We start from the raw sequence: 18,515 nt of genomic DNA on the forward strand, positions 1-18,515 counted from the left end.
TTTCTCCTTCCAGAGCCCCTGCTGGCCACTGTGAACAGAGGGAGCACCCGAGAGCTGCTGTGGGGGGGTCAACCCTCCACCAGGTGTGTGGCTCCTCCTGAGGCTTGGAGGGGGCGAGATCTTACACCCAGGGGAGGCGGGCTCCGGGCCCCCCTTCCTCCCGCTGAGGCTCCCTCGCACCTGCCCCTCCTCCCAGTACTCACGACGCCAGGAGGTGGGCCTCGAGGGCGGGCGCGGCTCTCCCACACACAAGCCTCGCCCTCCTGCAGGAAGAGTAATCGAGGGAGCAGAGACCGGGGAGGGGAAGGACGAACCCCGCCCCCGCCGCCCCCGGGCCGCTCCCTCACGAGGTTCCCATGTGACTCTCGGTGTCTGGCTGGGTCCGGCGCCCTGGCTCTGCACAGACGGCCGCGGGCAGGGGTCTGCAGAGGCGTGTGCTGGGGGGGGCGCGAGAGCCAGCTGTGGGGCCTCTCACTTCATTCCAGTCACTGCCCTTTATAAATATTTATAGAAGTTCTTCTACTAAAAATAACATCCTGGAGCCCAGGGAGGAGAAAAAAATAAACGCCAAGCACGGGGACTTGGGATGAAGATCAAGGGTGGCAGCGCAGAATGGAGCCCCGAGCGGGCACGGGCTGCGTGCGCACAGCACCCGGCGGGGCGCCCCCTGGCGGCCACGGGTCGGGCGCCTGGCGACCGGCCGCCGGCTTGGCTCACTGAACCTCCAGCTGCTGGAGGAGAGGAACCGGGGCTGCACCGCAGAGCTCGGCTCCCCCTTCCCGCCCCGGCGGCTCTGCAGCGGCATCAAACGGGGCGGCGGAAGCCTAACCGAGCGAGGGAAAGGAAGGAGGCTATTTTTAGCACTGTGGCCAGGGCGTAAATGTCTCTTCGCACGACAGGGGGAAGAAAACCTGTTTGTTTTTAAAGGTCAAAGGTAGAGAGGAAACTTGCGCCCCCACCCGGGGGGAGCACCCTAGATGCTGGCCAGAGGCCAGCAATAACTCCAGGCCACACACACACAGGAGGCTTGTGCTGTTTCTTTTCTCTTTCAACGCCCCCCCCATAGATTCCCCGGGCAGAGATGAGACCCTGCCTGAGGGGAGAGTGAAGATGCTAGTTCATGCAGGACTGGGCGAGGGGGCCGCCCACCAGCAGGGCATCAGGCGGCCTCCCACTTCCCACTGGCTCTGGGTTCCCCTCTCCCGGGCGGGTGGTGACATCTGGCAGCCTGCAAGCCGGATCCAGGTGTGCAGAGGAAAGATGGACAGGAATGCGCCTCTGGGGGAGGACTCCGCCTTCCTCAGGTCGATGCCAGCTCGCTCCACGGCTCCGGGGCCTGTGCAGGGCAGATGCGCCGTTAAGGGCGGGCACGGCGAGAACCTCAGAGCAAACGCTGCTAACGTCTGCTGGGCTGAGACTCCGTGCAGGGGCGGGTCTCCGGGTGTTTCCTTCCACCTGGGAAGGGTGCAGAGGGCTGACAGTACGCACACCCCCCTTTTCCAGGGACATCTAGAATCTGTGGAGTTCCGCTTGGGTCACTGGGTTGGCAAATATTTCCCGGAAAGAAAAAAAAAAAATCCTGGGTTGGCAGTGCCGGGTTGGGAATGTGACTGAGGAGGGCAGGGAGGTCAGGGACATGCCTGTGACACAGGGGGAGGGAGGAAGGCCTTCGCATCGCCGAGCCGGCAGACCTCAGGGTCTCTGCAGTGCAGCCACCTGGAATGTTGGGCTTTCCTCCCGACTCTCTACCGGGGGTAAGTTTCTCCTAACGTCTGACAGGGTCGGAGAACAGGGCCAGGGGCAGAGGACCCGGCTCCCATTCTATTTCTGGCACCAAGTTCGGGGCGGTGGGCCTTCGTTTCCTCTCTGCAGGATCAGGGGGTGAGCCAGATGGCTCTGACCCGCCTCTCCCGGTCTCCCAGGTCCAGTGCCGCAGGGAGGGGGGCTCTGGCAGCTCCTGAAGGGCAAGCCGGCTCCTGACTCCCTGCTGGCTGGGCCGCCTGGGGCGGCTGTCTGTCGGGAAGGGCCTTGCCTGCGTGTGCAGGGAGTTTAGGTCAAAGCCTGCCCAGGCCCGGAGGCTCTGTGATTTTCAGGGCAGCCGGCGCATTTCTGCAGCTTTGGTGCCTGCAGGATCCCTGAGTCAGTGCAGGCCTCCGGCTGGCCCCGGCAGGTGCTGGGGGACAGAGCCCCGCAAGGGCCTGGCGCGGACAGACGGGGGTGGAGGGAGTGTCGGGAAAAGGCCTGGAGGCTGCTCCAGGGGGAGACTGCTTGGAAGGGCCTGGGAAGGCTCCTCTTCTGAATCATGGGCCTGCAGCCCTGGCTTCTCTGCCGGGAAGATCTGTAACTGAGCAAGATGGCCTACCGTTCACACACGGCGGGGGAGGGGAGGGAAGAAAAGACTGAAAAACAAAGAGACCTCTCCTGGCTGTACCAAAGGCATCTATCCTTGAGAGAAATCGTTTTCCGAGCATGCCCGGTAGCTGCAATGTCTTGTCACTCAACTGGGTAAGAATTAAGGCCCTAAGATGAAAAAGGGGAAGACTAATTCCTAAAGGCAGCGGGCATTTGCCCGAGGGCCACCTGTGCTTTTCTTTCTTTAAGGAAGCGGGAAGGTGCAGCGTGGCGGGCACCGCGGGGCCTGGCTCGATCGGCTAACGGAGGCAGCGAGGTCCTGCGGATGGAACAGGTGTCTGTGGGGGGAAGTGCGGCAGGTTCCAGCTCCGGGTGCCGGGGTGTCCGGGACACAGGGGCTGTGGTTTGGGTCCCCAGGGAAGAATGACAGTGGCCATGGGAAAACAGGAGCAAGGAGGCAGCGGCCACCCCAGGAGGCAGGCGGCTCAGCCGACCTCTGAGGACACAGCCCGGTCAGCCAACTGCATCCTGACACAGGTGTCGCCAAGCCCTGTCTCAGCCCAGGCCCAGGCCCAGGCCCAGGCCCAGCCCAAGAGGGGCCAGGGCCTGGGTCGCGGGCCCAATGGGTAGGCTGGTGGGGCTTGGCAAAGGGAAGAGGTGCAGTCCGGCTGGCTCCGTAAAGAAGACCCTACCTTGGGTCTCCACCTGTTGGGTGGGTCTGGCTTGGGAGGTGTGGCTGAGGAAAGGGAGGAGGGGAAGGCAGACCATGACCTTGAAGGGAAGGGCTGTGGGGAGAGCAGAGCAGGCTCTGTACTCACCGCTTCCTCTCTGTCCCCGGCTCCTCCGTTAACCTGTGCAGCACGGACACAAACAACACACTGAGGTCACCACCAGGGTCTTCTCACCCCCTGGACCTTTCCCCAGGGGCCCCCTGACCCCCGCACCCATGGGCTTCTGGACTCGCCTCTCCCTTTGCTCCTCGTAGGCCGACTTCCCCCACCAGGTGTGAAAACAGGAGCTCCACACCACCTACAGCCACAGCGGCAACGGCCATCAGAGCCTCCCAGGAGGACACACTAATACTGGAATGGGAAGGAAGCCACTCGAAATCTAGGGAGTGGTCACTTCAGGGGGTACAGCGCCTGCAGTCCTGGCCGTGAACTTGGTGAGAGCGAGTGACACTTAGTGGGGCAGCATTTCCGTCCTGCAGGCGTATCTGCTTGGGGATGTGAGGCCATCCTCGCGCTCGCTCGCCCTGGATTTGCGACCACTGCCTGGACCCTCACTGTCTTTCCTCATGGAGGCCAGCGCCGGGCTCCAGACCCGCACAGTGTCCTTTCCGTGTGCAAACGGCACTTCCAGCTCTCAACACCGGGCGTGGCAGGTCCTGGGAGAGGGATTCTGAAGAGTCCAGGGGCAGGACTGAGACTCGGGAGCAGCTGAGACAAATTCAGGCTCTGAAGCAACATGGGGAAGTGCTGCTCGTCTGTGCCATGTGTGCGGTCTTGGTTAAAAGTGACCACCACTCAAGGTGAGGGGGGAGGGGGTGCCAAGTAGGAAGGGTACCCCAATAGAGCGGAAGCATTCCTCAGGATGCAGCCGGACAGAGAGCCAGGGCAGGGCAGGGTGCGGCCTGAGGGGGGATGTGGTCGGGAAGTCCAGCTCAGGTGCGGATTCTTCACGAGTGTCCACTTGGCTCTCAAGTGTTTGCACTGAGAGACGACGTTTGCCTGAGAAGCCGTGTTTATATTTTGTCAGCACGATCTCAACCCCTAAGAAGCAACTCTCTCTCTCTCTTTATGGCTGAGAGTTCCTGCTCTCCAGTGCCTAGGGGACAGTAGCTACTGCAAAGCCTACAGCCAACACTCATGCCCAGATCACGGCAGAGAATCAGAAGGTCTATCCATGAACACACTTGGTTTTAGAACCACACCCACGTAACAGCTACACGGTAGTGACAAGGGCATACATACCCGAGGCCCTTACAAGCGTGGTCCTTACAAGCACGTCTAACTCGCAGCCGCCGGGCCATGAGTTTGACGTGCTTGCTTACAATGTTGAAAGCCAAACATTTTTCTAAAACTCTATCCATCTCTAACCCCAACCCCTCACACTCTTCCCTCAGGGATGGCACCGAAAAGCCACAGCGATAGAAAGGTAGGCGTTGTCACAAGAAGATTTCACAACGACATCAGCTCTGGCATATGCACTGAGAGACACAGGAGCAGATACGGAGAGCGAGAGGGACAGGAAGAGCAGCTGTGATAGGGTCAAGACAGAGACCCTGAAGCCGGGAGACCCCAGGCCAGGGGGCCATCCCCAGTCCACATGTGAGGTGCAGCCTACGTCCAGCCTTGAACCAGGACTACCGGCTGAAGCCCCTGGTCCAGGCGAGCCCCAGTGGCCAGGGCAGAGTCCTCTGGGCTTCGGGGATCGGAGGGAGGCTGAGCAGAGGTTATGGGAGAGGCGAATGGAGGAGGGAGGGTCTGTGGGAAGAGAGGCCAGAGCGGCAGCTGTTACGTCTTCAGCCAAGAACATTCCACACGAATGCCAGGATCTGGCTGGACTGTGTACATGCGTGCGTGCGTGTGTGTGGAGCATGTGTTTACATAAGTGTAAACGTATCTTTGTGTGTCTGCTTTTCACCTCTTGTACTGCAACCCTCCTGCCTTCTTCCTGAGTCTCCTGTGGGCACAGGGACATGTCTTCCCTACATTCCCTTGTAGCATTTCTAGATGTTTCAACCACCACTGCCCTCTACTTCTGACCTTCAGCGTCCATGCCAAACCTGCCATTCTCCCCCACTCATCCCCGGGCGTGTCCACCTCCTCCCAGGCCTTGCTCTGGTCACTAGATGGTTTCAGCACCTGACGGAGGTGTGCTCTGCCCCCAGTTTCTTGCCCTGGCCGGTTTGGGTCAGTGAATAGAGTGTTGGTCTGTGGACTGAAGGGTCCTGGGTTCGATTCGTCAAGGGCACATGCCTGGGTTGTGGGCTCGATCCCCAGTAGGGGTGTGCAGGAGGCAGCCGATCAATGATTCTCTCTCATCATTGATGTTTCTTTTCTCTTTCTCCCTCTCCCTTCCTCTTTGAAATCAATAAAAATATTTTAAAAAATAACAGCTCTTAAATGTCCCAAGAGAATTTTGTTGTCTGTTCAGTGAAATACAGAAGCATGAAGATTAGGAACATGGAGTTGGGAGTCAGAAGGACCCAGTTCAAACCCAGGATCTGCCACTTAATAGCTACATGGTCCAAGCTTCTCTGAGCCTATTTTCTCATCAGTAAAGTGGGACCGTATTCTACGTCTCACAGGGGTGTTAAGGGTTAAGTGAGGTTATGTGTGGAAATCACGTGGCACAGCTCTTCACACCTCAGTATTAAGCAGGTTTTACATTTCAGGCACACCTCCTTCTATTGCGCTTCCCTCTATTGCTTCACAGATGCTGTGTTTTCTACAAACTGAAGGCAAGAACCTCCACCTGCAATAAGATGACGACACTCGCTTTACTGTGCTGCTCTGGAACCGATCCTGCAGTATCTCTGAGGTATGCCGACACTGACCTCTGCGGATACCTCGATTGCTTTTCTGCCCACAATCCTCTCTTCCTTTTCAGAAACCTTCCCTGTACGTATAATCATACACTCAAAGTTTGATGATTAACTTTTCCTGCCACTTCGTTTGGTCTCCTGTTTATTTTGCATCTTGCTTTCCTAACTATAGGATAAACTCCTTGAGGTGAGGGGGTCATGTTTTGTTTTGCTGTTTACCTGATTTCCTGTATCCCAACCACCTATCACTGTATCAGAAACCTGGACGCTTTGCGGACCCACTGACACTACCGCCTCCAGGGGAACACTCAGCGATCAGGATCAGCAGGGACAAGGAGGCGGAAGGAGCTGAGGGTCTGGAAGCTTTGGGGAAAGGTGGCAGCAGGAGGAAGAGCAGAAACAAAAGGAAGGGGGAGTTGGTGCAGGGGCTACATACATGGCTCTGGCTTCCATTCAAGCTAGGGGCCCTGAGCTGCCTTTACCTCTGTCTTTCCCACTCTGCATCTTCTCTTCTTCGTCCTCTGCACCTTCCTCTGCTGTGAAAACAAGTCCGAGGAGGCCCGTGACCCTTGAGCACAGGACAAGCATAGAAGGGGGTGAAGGGAGTCACACAGGAGGTGTGGGATGAAACCCTAGCTAACGGCTCATGGCTGCAGCCTCCACGCCTCACCTAGTCTGCACTCTGTGGGGTCCGGTCCCCCGCAATGTTTCATAGGACCTACTCAGAGCCCGTAGAAGCACGCAGAGCAGTCTGATGTCCCCTACACGGCTGCTGGCTTCCTGTGACCGAGGTGGGGTGGCTGCGTCCTCTGTGCCCCTTTTCCCTAAGGCGATGACATCTACTCGGGACAGATCTAATAGCTTGCACTCAGGGGAAAGAAAGCAACCATACAAGTGCATGGTGGGGAATGCCTAGATCTACACTGGCTTCCGTGAAAACAAACAAACAACTAGAGGTTTTAGCGGACAACAATCTTAAAACGACTGAACAGCGCAGTTGGCTGCGAGGAAAAAATGAGTGGCATCTAAGGTTGCTTTTGCAGGGGTCTGCTGGGGAGGGCACAGTTCACTGTGCTCTGCAGGGAGGAGACCCCCCACGGACCAGGGATGCGGAGAAGTGTGCTCAGCCCTGGGAACCCACTCTGAACTGGGGCCTTGAAGCACTCGGCCACAGCCCAGCGTGGGCACGCTGGAGGGTCAAGTGAAAACCACGCTGCGCTAGGAAGGGCTGAGGGGAACCCCAGATAGTTGCCCACGGAGGAATAAGGCTTAGGGAGAGCCTTGTTATATCTGCTGCCAGATACTTGAAAAGCAACATAAAGAGGAGGAACTGAACGGACTCTGGGCAGCTTTAGAGGGCCGAGGGAGGATAAGTGGGTTACAGGAAGGCGGACTTTGGCTCCCTGATAAGGAGGAACTTCCCGGTGATGAGCTGGCCTTGAATGAGCTCACTGGAAATATTCAGACAGACGACTTTTGTATCGGGAGGCAAACTGGAGCAAATGACTTCTAAGATCCCGGCCAACTTGAAGATTCCATTATTTGTGAAAATATTTCAAAAAAGACGAGGAGGGCAAGCTAGGGGTGTAAACAGTAGGCCCACACTGTATAGAACATACGTAAAGGTAACCTGGACATCTGATCCCACCCTGCCCCCAGCTCCACGGTGACCGTGAGAATGGGCGGGCGTGGGGGAGGCCCTCCCATCCACTGAGACACTGGCAGCCTGGTACTGCGCCATGGTGGGCTCGGGCCACATCTACTTATGGACCTCAGTGTTGGAGCGAGCAGCGCGTCAGTGCAGGGGCCCTCGTGCGGCTGCGGGCTGGCTGTTCTGTCCTGTGTGGGATAAGGGCAGTGGGAAGAGCACCGACTTAGGTCCTGAAGCCCTGAGTTCTAGGGCCAGCTCTGCCCCTTCAAGCTGCACAACTGTAGGCAAATCACTTTTCTGAGAACTACTCGCTGCATTTTCAAAGTAAGGGGACTGCACAACGTGATCTCTAAGGTGCCTTCCAGACACATGCCCCAATTCTGTGGCCACACCCTTTCCTGCTGTGAGAAGTCGCCAAGCACCTCCTAAACCAGCGTTCGCCAAGCTCTCGGACCTCACGGACCAGCAGTGGTCCACGGGCCGCCGGCTGGCGACCGCTGTCCTAAACGTCTGGTTTCTGTGAAGCTGCTGGGCCTGAATGCGCTTTGTTTTTAACGACGTCCAGTTACCTCTCATCCAGTGTGATGAGCTCATGGGCCACTTATTCTGCATAAACCCTAGTAAGTGGCCAACAGGCACCCGTGTGGCTAATTTCCTGGGCCTGAAACCCCTTAAGAAAGTCCCTTTAAAAGTGGGGTTTCTGAAACCTGAGGGGACTCTAATAGGAAGGCACCTTCTAATCACGTGTGAGGTCATCTCGGACGCAGTCACTGCTTCTGTCTACGTGTGCGCGGTGGCGGGTGCTTTTGAAGGGAGTGAGCAGTCGCGTCAGAATCGGACAGTGTTCCCGTAATGCTCCCTGCACAGGGGGACTGGATCTTAACTGCCCTGGAAAAACCAGCCCAGGCCACACGTTTATCCTCCTCTAAAAGACAACAGGCAGGCTCGGGGGCGAAGCCACGGCCGGACCCTGGGTGGTCCCTGACGCTAAAGACATGGCACCGCCAGGCTGGCCTTCCTGAAGAGCATGGACCGATGGTTTCGATGTATGTGTTTGAACAGTCCATGGAGAAACTGCTTTACATTTTTAATGAATAGCCTAAGCTACTTCAAGGCATTTAAAGCATTGCATTAGGTCAACAGAAACAAAAGAGCCATATAAGTGAGTGACCTACGGCCCTTAGGAAGGGAACCACTTGGTTAATACACAGCGTGGGGATCTGACCACTGTAAGGAAATTAGCAAATCTCCGGCAGCGACAGAACTGATGGAGTCATAGGATTCTTAAAGACAGGATGGTATGGGAATGGCCTTGTATTTTCTCTCTCTTTCCTGGGTTTTATGTAAGGGGAAAAAATGCCGAGAGGAAAGGGTCTTTGGAAAATCAATGAAATAGCCAAGTGACAGAGAGACTGAGAGAGAAGTCACAGTTGACACTGAACTTGAGGAGGGGAGGAGGCGACAGACTCAGGTCACGAACTTCAAGTGGAATCAGAGCCTAGTCATGGACAAAGGAGAGAATAGGGTTTCAAAACCAAATCAAAGAGCGGGAGCAGAGAGGCAGCTGGGAGCGAGTCCAGAAGCTGTGTGGCTGGTCCGGCGCCAGCCCTCCAGGAAAGCTGCAGAAAGAGCCGGGGTCAGGGCCTAGGAGAGAGCTGGGGGGGTGGGGGGGAGCTCTGGGCGTCACCTGCGTGGAGCTCCTTCACCAGGGATGACATGGTGTTGGTGATGGAGTCGGCAGCCACCAGCAGGTCATTGCGGAGGTTTCTCCTCGTACCTGAGGGGAGTCAGAGCAGATGGCGATGCCAGGTGGGTGGGCGTGGACACGAGAGGGCAGAGCCAATGACTGAGCCCGCCGGGCCCTGGGGCGGCGCAGAGTGCCTCAGGGGACCTGGGCCGTGGCCGCTCCCGCTCCACCTTCTCCTCCCGAAGAGTAGGACCCTGTCCGCTCCAGGCTTCTTAGCCGCAGTCCAAAGAGCTGGGTTCCAGAACCAACATCACTCCAAGCTGCTCCTCGGTCCTAGGCAGGGCCTTACTCTCCTGTGCTCCCACCTCCCTGTGTGTGTCTCCACCCGCAACAGGACTCCTTAGCCGCTCATCTTCCCCCAACTACGGAACACGCTGGCTGCCAGCTCCTCAGACACTGAATGCCCTCAGCAAGGTCCTATGGAGAGTGCCGCCCTTCCTTCTCCTGCTTGCTCTAAAGACTTTCCAGGGCAAGCGCGTGACTCTGGGAACTATTCCAGCCAATTGCTCTGGAGGAAGCAAAGTCCAGAGGACGGGGCACTTCTCACAACCCTGAAAGAGAGCACAGAAACCCCGGGGGCTGCTCTCCGCGCACACACAGCCCGCAGCCCTCCCGCTGGAGCCCAGCCCATCGACAGAGCAGGGGCCAGCCCTGGACTTATTCACACTGTATGTGAAGACCTGGTCGTCCAAACCTAAGCACACAGAAGAAGGGATACCAGAAAAATCTCAGTAAGCATCTGCTCCCAAACCCGCTCAGCTCTCGGTCATACTCTGCTCCCGGGACTGACCTTGTGCAAAGGCCTCCTGCACGTCGCCCCCGCCGCCGCTCAGGGGCTCCTGCGGACAGTGGGTGGGCGTGGAGCCAGCAGATGCTGAGCGGACGGGCATGGGCATTGGGCGGCTGCCTCCGTGGGTGGGCGACGTATGTGGCGATCCTGTGGCCTGAGCCTGGGAGAACCAAAGAGATGAAATGTTACCGCAGGTATCTCACCTCTTTGAAGAAGGGAGACGCCCTTCTCCCTGGGCAACCTGAGCCAGCCTGCGGGGCTTCGGTTCCGCGGGGCAATGCAGGGCAGGGTCACATTAGCAAGGAAGGAGTCTGGGTGCCTCCAGGCCTGGAGAGAGGAAGAAAAGGGAAAAAAAAAAAAAAAAAAGGGAGAGGGGGAGAAACAAAAGAGGAGGAGGGAGAAGAGGGAGAGAAACACGGGAAGAATGGGGGAAAGTGGGAGGGAGAGCGAGGCTAGCACAGAGCGGCACAGGCCTTGCAGGTGGGCAGGCTGAGCAGAGCAGCTGTGGAGGGTCTGAGAGGGGCTCAGGTCACAGCTGGGAACTAATACACAATATTCTTTCAGTTTTGTGTGCAAACACATTCACGGATATTATCTCATTTGGCCCTCACAACACCTTGTGAGTAGAAAGCGCGTATGTTTTTGTATCCGTTTTACAGAAGAAAAACCAGGGTGAAACGGTAAGAGCTTTCAGTGGGAGATGCGGGAATAAACCCTTCCACTCCAAGGGCAATCACGCCACGATGCGTCCTCTGCAGCTCCCAGACCGCACGCAGCCGGCAACTGAGCTTGTGCGGCAGGAGCCCAGCGGCTGGTGCTTCCGGAGCAGGGCCCTGCGGCCCGTCACACGGCACGTGTCAAGCACGCATGCTGGGGTCTTTGAGGCCATGCTGCAGGGACTCGGTGGGAATGCACACATGTCCAGTGGAACCTGAGCTTTGCTTGGGAAGGCTCTGGTGCAGTTCTGGGAAAGCTTGGAGCAACGGGATACGATTTAAAGACTCTACAGGGAGCTCACTGAGGTCGGGGCTCTGCTGCCCTTCAGGGCAAGGGAAACTGAATGTGGCGGGTAGACTAGGGTTTTCTGCGGAAGCAAAACTGGAAAAACATAAGCCAAAGTGCACTAATGAGTTCAAATGAAAATCATGATTATTTTGAGATCAGCTCCCCTGCCCCCCAACGGAATCTGCCTGAACAGGCTGACGGGCTGTGGGCACAAAGCCTCACCTCAATGCCGCCACCAGTGAGGGCGCTGGACTCAACAGAACAGCTTGTTCTCCATCGTCCTACTTTGATCCGTGTGTGTGTGTGTGTGTGTGTGTGTGTGTGTAGAGAAATGTAAAAAATAGAGGAAGCTAAAAAGTATAACATAATATACTGCCCAAATTAATAACTGTTGATATGGTATCAAAATTATTTCAGCTTAAAAATACTGCCGATGAATCTGAAGACCCCTTTCATCATCAATTCTTTCCAGTCCCGGTCCCCTCATCTTATTCCTTCATAGGCAACCATTATCAAAGATTCTGGTGTGAGAAGGTTTACCTATGTGTATATTATTAGTATACGTAACTATGAGTAATATATGACAGTTCATGCTTTTAAATTTTGTATAAATGGTATCATGCTGCACATATCATTGTGCAATTTGCTTTTATCACTTAGCACACTTTTTGAGATTTTTCCATGATACAAATAAATATGAACTTAGACCCTTAACTCATATTATATATAAAAACTCCCCAAATGGGTCCGACTAAATACAAGAACTAAAACTATAAAACTCTTAGAGGAAAAGATTAGGCAATGACTTTTTATTTTTTATTTTTTTTCACTTTTTATCACTTTTATTTTATTTAGGTGTTAAATGTGAGGCAATGACTTTTTAGATATGACAAGAAGTACAGCTACAAAAGAAAAAATAGATAAACTTCATCAAAATTAAAAACTTTTCAAAGAACTCCTTTAAAAAAGTGAAAGGACAACTCAGAATAAAAACATTTTGCAAATCATATATCTGATTAGTGACTTGTATCTAGAATATGTAAAGAGCTCTTACACTCAATAATAAAAGGACAAATAACCTAATTTAAAAGTGGGCAAAGGATCTGAATAGACAATCTCCAAAGATAAACAAATGTCCAATAAGCACATGAAAAGATGCTCAAGCTCATTAGCTATTAGGGAAATGCAAATCAAAACTACAAGACGATAGCAAGTCACACCCATAAGGATGGCTGTGATAAAAAAGACAGACAATAACAAGTGTTGACGAGGATGTGGAGAATGGGAACCCTCATGAACTGCTGGTAGGAATCTAAAATAGTGCAGCTGCTTTAGAAAACAGTCCGGCACCTCCTCAAAAGGTTCAACACTAGGTACCACATCGCCCAGAAATTCCACTTCTATGTGTACATATCTGCGCAAAAAATTGTACACAGGTGTTCATAGCAGCATTATACATAATACCCCTAAGTGGAAACAATCAAAATATCCATCAAACTGATGAATGATTTAAATAAAATTACTTGACAATAAAAAGAAACAAAGTACTGATACATGCTACAAAATGGAGAAACCTTGAAAATATGGAAAGTAAAAGAAGCCAGTTAGCCGAAACCAGTTTGGCTCATTGGATAGAGCGTCGGTCTGCGGACTGAAAGGTCCCAGGTTCGATTCCGGTCAAGGGCATGTACATTGGTTGCGGGCACATCCCCAACCAATGGATGTGGGGGGTGTGCAGGAGGCAGCTGGTCGATGTATCTCTCTCATCGATGTTTCTAGCTCTCTATCCCTCTCCCTTTCTCTGTGAAAAATCAATAAAATATATTAAAAAAAAAAAAGAAGCCAGTTACAAACGACCACACGTTATTTGATTCCATTGATATAAAATGTCCAGACTAGGCAGACCCATAGAGATAAAAAGCAGATTAGTGTTTGTCTGGGGCTGGGGGGCTTGGAAGGAATGAGGAATAGAGTGCTAAGGGGTATGGGATGCTTTGGGGTGTGTGATAAATTGTTCTAAAATTGGTTGTCATGATAGTTGCACAACTCTGTGAACATATTAACACTGAAAAAGGGTGAATTGTATGTTATAGAAATTACATCTCAATAAAACTATTATAAAAAAAACCTTACTAAGAAAAACAAAAAGATAAGCCATATACTGAGGAAAATATTTGCAAATTGTATGTGATAAGGAACTTGTGGGTATTGGCAATAATTTTTTTGGATCTGACACCAAAAGCAAAGGCAACACGAGCAAAAAATAAACAAGTGGGATATAAACTAAAAAGCTCTACACAGCAAAGGGAACCATCAACAAAACGGAAAGGCAACTTGAACGAGAGAAAATAATTGCAAACCATATACTATATATGATAATGAGTTAATATTGAGAAAATATCAAGAACTCATACAACTTAACAGCAAAAAAACAAACAATCCGATTAAAAAAATGGGCAGAGCAACTCAACAGACATTTTCCAAAGAAGACATATAAATACCTGGCCAACAGGTCCATGAAAAGGTGTGCAACATCACTAATCACCAGGGAAATACCCACCAAAGCCACAGTGAGCTGTCACCTCACACCTGTTAGAAATCATCATCAGAAAGACGAGCGATAAAGTGTTGGTGCGGACGTGGAGAAAAGGGAGCCCTTGTGCACTGTTGGTGGGAATGCAATTTGGTGCAGCCACTATGGACAACAGGATGGAGGTTCCTAAAAGCATCTACACTTCTGGGTAGATGGGCAAAGAAAGTGAACATGGGACCTTGAAGAGGAATCAGTACCCCGTATTCACTGCAGCATCAGTCACAATAGCTCAAATACGGAAACAACCTAAACGGAGAGAGAGGATGTGGTGTGTACGTACAAGAGGATCTTATTCAGCCCCGAGAAGAAGGAAATCCTGCTGTTTGTGATAACTGGGGGGGACCTGGAGCACGTGATGTACAGTAAGTGAAACGAGTCAGACAGAACACGACGAATACTGCACGTTATCACTTATACATGGAACCTAAAATACGTCTAATTCATGGAAACCGAGGAGAAAAGTGGTTGCCGGGGGCTGACGCGTATGGAAAATAGGGAGAGGTTGGTAAAAGGGTACAAGCTTTCAGTTACTAGGTAAGTAAGGTCGGAAGATCGAACGTATACTGTGGAGACTATAGTTGATAACATGGGATTATACAATAGAAATTTGCTAAGAGAGTAGAACTTACATTTCATACACACGTGCAAAGATATACATGTGAGGTGATGGGTCTTTTCATTAACTAGATCGGGGGAATCCCTTCATGATGTACATCAAACTACCACCATGTACCCAATTATAAGTATCTTATAATTTTATGTCAATTATACTTACATAAAGCTGAAATAAAAAATATACACAAACAAACGAAAAACACACCCTTGTATTCAGGACACATAACGAACTCTTACAACTGAATCAGAAGACAAACGACCCAATTACAACACGAAGACTTGAACAGACACTTCACCAAAGAAGACGTACGAATTGGCTAATCATCCACATGAAAAACACTCAACGCGAGGAGTGATGAGGGAAATGAGAACTGAAATCACAGTGAGACACCCCTCACCCACTAAAACAGCGACAATAAAAAGGACTTAACGGGCTGCGGGAAACTGCAGACGGGGCTGGGAAAGGGTACCACCACTTCGGAAAACACTCTGGCAGTTTCTTAAAATGTTCAACATACACTTACCATATGTCCCAGCAATTTCACTCCTGGGTCTATACCCAAGAGAAATGAAAACATATGTCACCCAAGAACGTGAACACAAATGTTCATTAGCAACAGTTTAACAGGCCAGAAGTGGAAATGATCCAAAAGTCCACTGACTGGTGACTGGATGAACAAAGTGTGGCTTATCCAAATACTATGGAATACTACAAAACCTCTTTTTGCTCTTTTTACTACTGCTTAACGCTCATCATTTTCCAGTGACAATTAAACATGTTCTATCTTGTGAAATATTCCATTTTTTTTTAATCAGTGGTTGTAAAACATTTATTATTCTTTACTTTTCAGGGTATATATCTTTTAATACTAGTTTAAACACACCTTAGGAATACTGTTCTGGCTAGATAACATTATCATCTTTTAATCGTTGTCTTTTGTGGAACCACCTCTAACCTTTTTCCCTATAATTACCATCACCCTCTGTTTGTTGGCCATTTTTATGGGAGCAGGGGGAAATAAAGCATAAAATCCATTCTACTCTGGGAAGTGCTTATGAACAGCCCGATCTAGTAGTTTCAGCCCCAACTCCAAATTAGACAAGGAAACTGGGAGAGAAGCTGCAGGCAAGGAAAGGAAGTCACTGCCGAGGCCTGGCTGTGCAGGAAGATCTGTGAGCCAGCACAGTTTGGGATGCGGGAGGTCACAGACATGGCGGGCTTTCCTGGGCCTCCGAGGGTTGCGGGGACCAGAATACAGGTCGATGCCCAGGTTGCTTGGGCAGCCTCAAGAAAGGTCCCCATGCACCCCAGTAGCTGATGGTTTTCCCATCAGCTGATGCCCTGGAACAAAGAGCCTAAAGTTGTCTCAATGACAGAGTTAGAGCCTCAATGAGACTGTGTGAGAGCCTGGGGTGCTGAGGGAGCTATGACTGTAGATGCCTCAGCCAAGGGCCAGGGGATGCTGCCCCTGAGCATCAGGCCTGCCCACAAGCAAAGGACATGTGGCCTCAGCACAGATCCAACGGGAGCTGACAGAGCAGCGCCGACCTCGGGCGCAGGATGGGGAAAAGAATCTCTGAGACTAGCTTCAGTTTGCCTGGAAATGCTGAGACCAAGTGTGCAGCGCAGACACTGAGCACTCAAGAGGGAAATCAAGCCCAGTTCAGAAAAAGAAAACACATTTTTTTGGCCCATCTGCGTATGTGGCCTGTGAAACTCACACTCCTTTCACTGTATGACGGTTACCTGTCGTCCCAGAGGGAAGCCCAGCCTTGCACATGCGGCGAGTACGGACACTCTCCCTCAGTGCGACGTGGGCCGGCACCTGCCTGAGGAGGCAGAGCAGGCAACAACCTCCTGGGGCTACGCACTCTCGGTCATCAATGGAGCTGCATGTGAAATGCTTTAACCAGATAAGCACAGGTGGCGGGGGGGCAGACCTCGGAGATGGCATCCATGACCCCTTGCCCTCTACCCTCACCCCTGTGTGATCCCCTCCCCTTGGACGTGGGCTGGGCACAGTGGCTGCTTCTAATGCATCAGGGAGATGGGATGCTACTTCCGAGACTCGGCTATAAAAGACTGTGACTTCTGTTTTGCTTGCCTCCCCCACGCCCTCTCTCTTGCACTCTCCTGGTTTTTCACTCTGGTGAAGCCAGCTGTCATCTCGCGAGCTGCCCTGTGGGAAGGCCCACGTGGCGAGGAGCTGAGGGTGGCTTCCAACCATCAGCCGCATTGAACAGAGGTCCTCAGTCCATCAACCCGGGAGGAATCCTGCCAACAACAGTGCAGGTTGTTGAGCCTGGAGGTGATGACAGTCTCGGGAGAGGTCCCGCCCCTCGGCTCGTGAGGACCCAGCTAAGGAGCACCTGGATTCCTGGCCCACAGAAGCTCCGAGTTAATAAATATTTGTTCTTCTCAGCCATTAGGTTTCGGGGGAAGTTATTATGCAGTGATAGGTGACCCATATGGTATGGCTGATCTCTGTCTTTATGCAATATTATATCAGTCCCCTCTGAGGACTCCTGATTGAGGGAGGGCTGAAGGGAGAATTTGGGGGCGTAAGAAACCAGACCGAGAGGCTCTCATGAGAGGCCACAGACCTCAGGAAAGAGGCTGGGGGAGCATTACAGCCGGGATCTTGAGATTGTGGGGAACCCGAGAACCACACAGAAGTTGGTAGAGGTGGAGGAACTAGTCAGGTGGCTCTGGGATGGGAATCAGCTAACCAATGAGGGTATAACACCACTGAGTGCCCCTGGGTGTCGGCTGCCAGGAGAGGGGCAGTTGGCCTGGGAAGCAAGGAAGCTTTGCAACATGCTACTTGGAGTGTCAAGGTTTCCTGATGCAAGGACAGTGGGATCTCACTGAAATACAAGCTGTAACAAAGGCCTGAGTACAGCACAGGCCCCCCTCCCCCACGTGTCTAACCAATAACTACACACAATAAGTGCCCTGTAACTCAGGTTCCCTGAACACAGAGGTCCCTTGTAGTTGGAAACAATTCTGCTGAAAATACAGAGCTAGAGACACGTTATAATCTGAGGAGTTCTTTAGTCCGCTGGCTCTTCACTTCTGAATCAGCAAAAAAAAAAAAAAAAGAGAACCCGAGAAAGCCATGCATCGCGTTCTAAGAAAATAGCTCAGAAATTATGCTTCTAACTTCAGAGGGTTCATGACCCCAGGAAAACAGTCTCTGCTTTAGCCCAGCCTTCGTTGTTATATGTGAGGAGACGGAGGCCTGCAGGGGTCAGACGGCCACAAGTAGGTCAGCGGAAAGGCTAGGACTGGTTCCAGGGTCCTCCAATCGCCTCAAACTGCTGGGAGGAGCCCAGGCAGGTAGGGAGCACCGTGCCTCTGAGCCAGAAGGAACACGGGTCAGTCCAGACCTCTCACGGCTGAAGCTCACCCTGAGCTGCAACAGGAGAGTCCGTTTCCAATGAGAGTGAGGAATGTGAGAAACATAATTACGACTTGGCTTCTCGTCTAGAACACAAGCCTAACACTGGAGCCAAACAGGGCCAGAGGACGCCAGAGAAGGTGACCCGAGGACACCGATCCTTCCCCACAGCTGGCACCTGGGCGGAGACAGGGACTCCCAGGCTGAGGCAGAGAGAGCCGCCGCAGGGAGAAGGGCGCTGTCCTAGCGGGAGACGGCACGCGCTGTTCTGGGCCGTGGTTAGGCATCCCCGGCGTGGTGCCTGACACACGGTAGGGCCGCAGTCCCTGCTTTTTCCTTACGGAGCGGGAATGAATTTTAAAAAAATCTCTTTGGTGCCCATGATGGTCAGGTCATCGAGCCCAGAGAGGCTTGTGGCACAGCCTGGTTCTGAGCCGACGCCCTGGTAGCCAAGCGAACGGCACAGCCCCCTCCACACACTCCCCAACTACAACTCCGAGCTGAGCGGTTATCATGGCAACAGAAGGAGACACTGGAGTCTCCATTTCTCTCTCTCTGACTCATGGACACCTGCCAGGTAGCAGATGGCCCGTGTGGACAATTACCTGCACTTTGCTGCAGTGTATTTAAATCAAACAGACTGGCCTCTTTGCCGCCGATCTTCAGAGGCCCTCTCAGAAAAACAAAAAAAAAACCCCAAAACAGCCTTGGGGGGAAGGAGCTATAAGCCCGAACTCGAAGCGAGGCAACCCTAAAGGTAAAGAGAACTGGGAGGTATAAGGAATGGACTTTGTACATTTTTCTTTTTCGA

General features: G+C 52.5%; 1 protein-coding gene across 3 annotated transcripts in view; it reads right to left on the reverse strand.

The window, feature by feature from the left end:
* Positions 1-1,291: 1,291 nt before the first annotated feature.
* DTNB (dystrobrevin beta) overlaps positions 1,292-18,515 on the reverse strand; it is a 157,332-nt gene continuing 140,108 nt past the window's right edge. For 2 of the 3 annotated variants that reach the window (XM_028140288.2, XM_028140291.2), the window contains 5 exons: positions 10,091-10,250; positions 9,241-9,330; positions 6,385-6,438; positions 3,171-3,203; positions 1,297-1,336 (listed from right to left, as the gene is read on the reverse strand). In XM_028140288.2, coding sequence (XP_027996089.2) covers positions 3,199-3,203; positions 6,385-6,438; positions 9,241-9,330; positions 10,091-10,250 — 309 coding nt within the window. In that variant the 3' untranslated portion in view covers positions 1,297-1,336; positions 3,171-3,198. Of the gene's footprint in view, positions 1,337-3,170; positions 3,204-6,384; positions 6,439-9,240; positions 9,331-10,090; positions 10,251-18,515 lie in introns of all 3 variants that reach the window. The other variant, XM_028140292.2, reaches the window with a different exon arrangement.

This window comes from Eptesicus fuscus, chromosome 16 (genome assembly GCF_027574615.1).
Source record: "Eptesicus fuscus isolate TK198812 chromosome 16, DD_ASM_mEF_20220401, whole genome shotgun sequence".
Taxonomy (NCBI): Eukaryota; Metazoa; Chordata; class Mammalia; order Chiroptera; family Vespertilionidae; genus Eptesicus; species Eptesicus fuscus.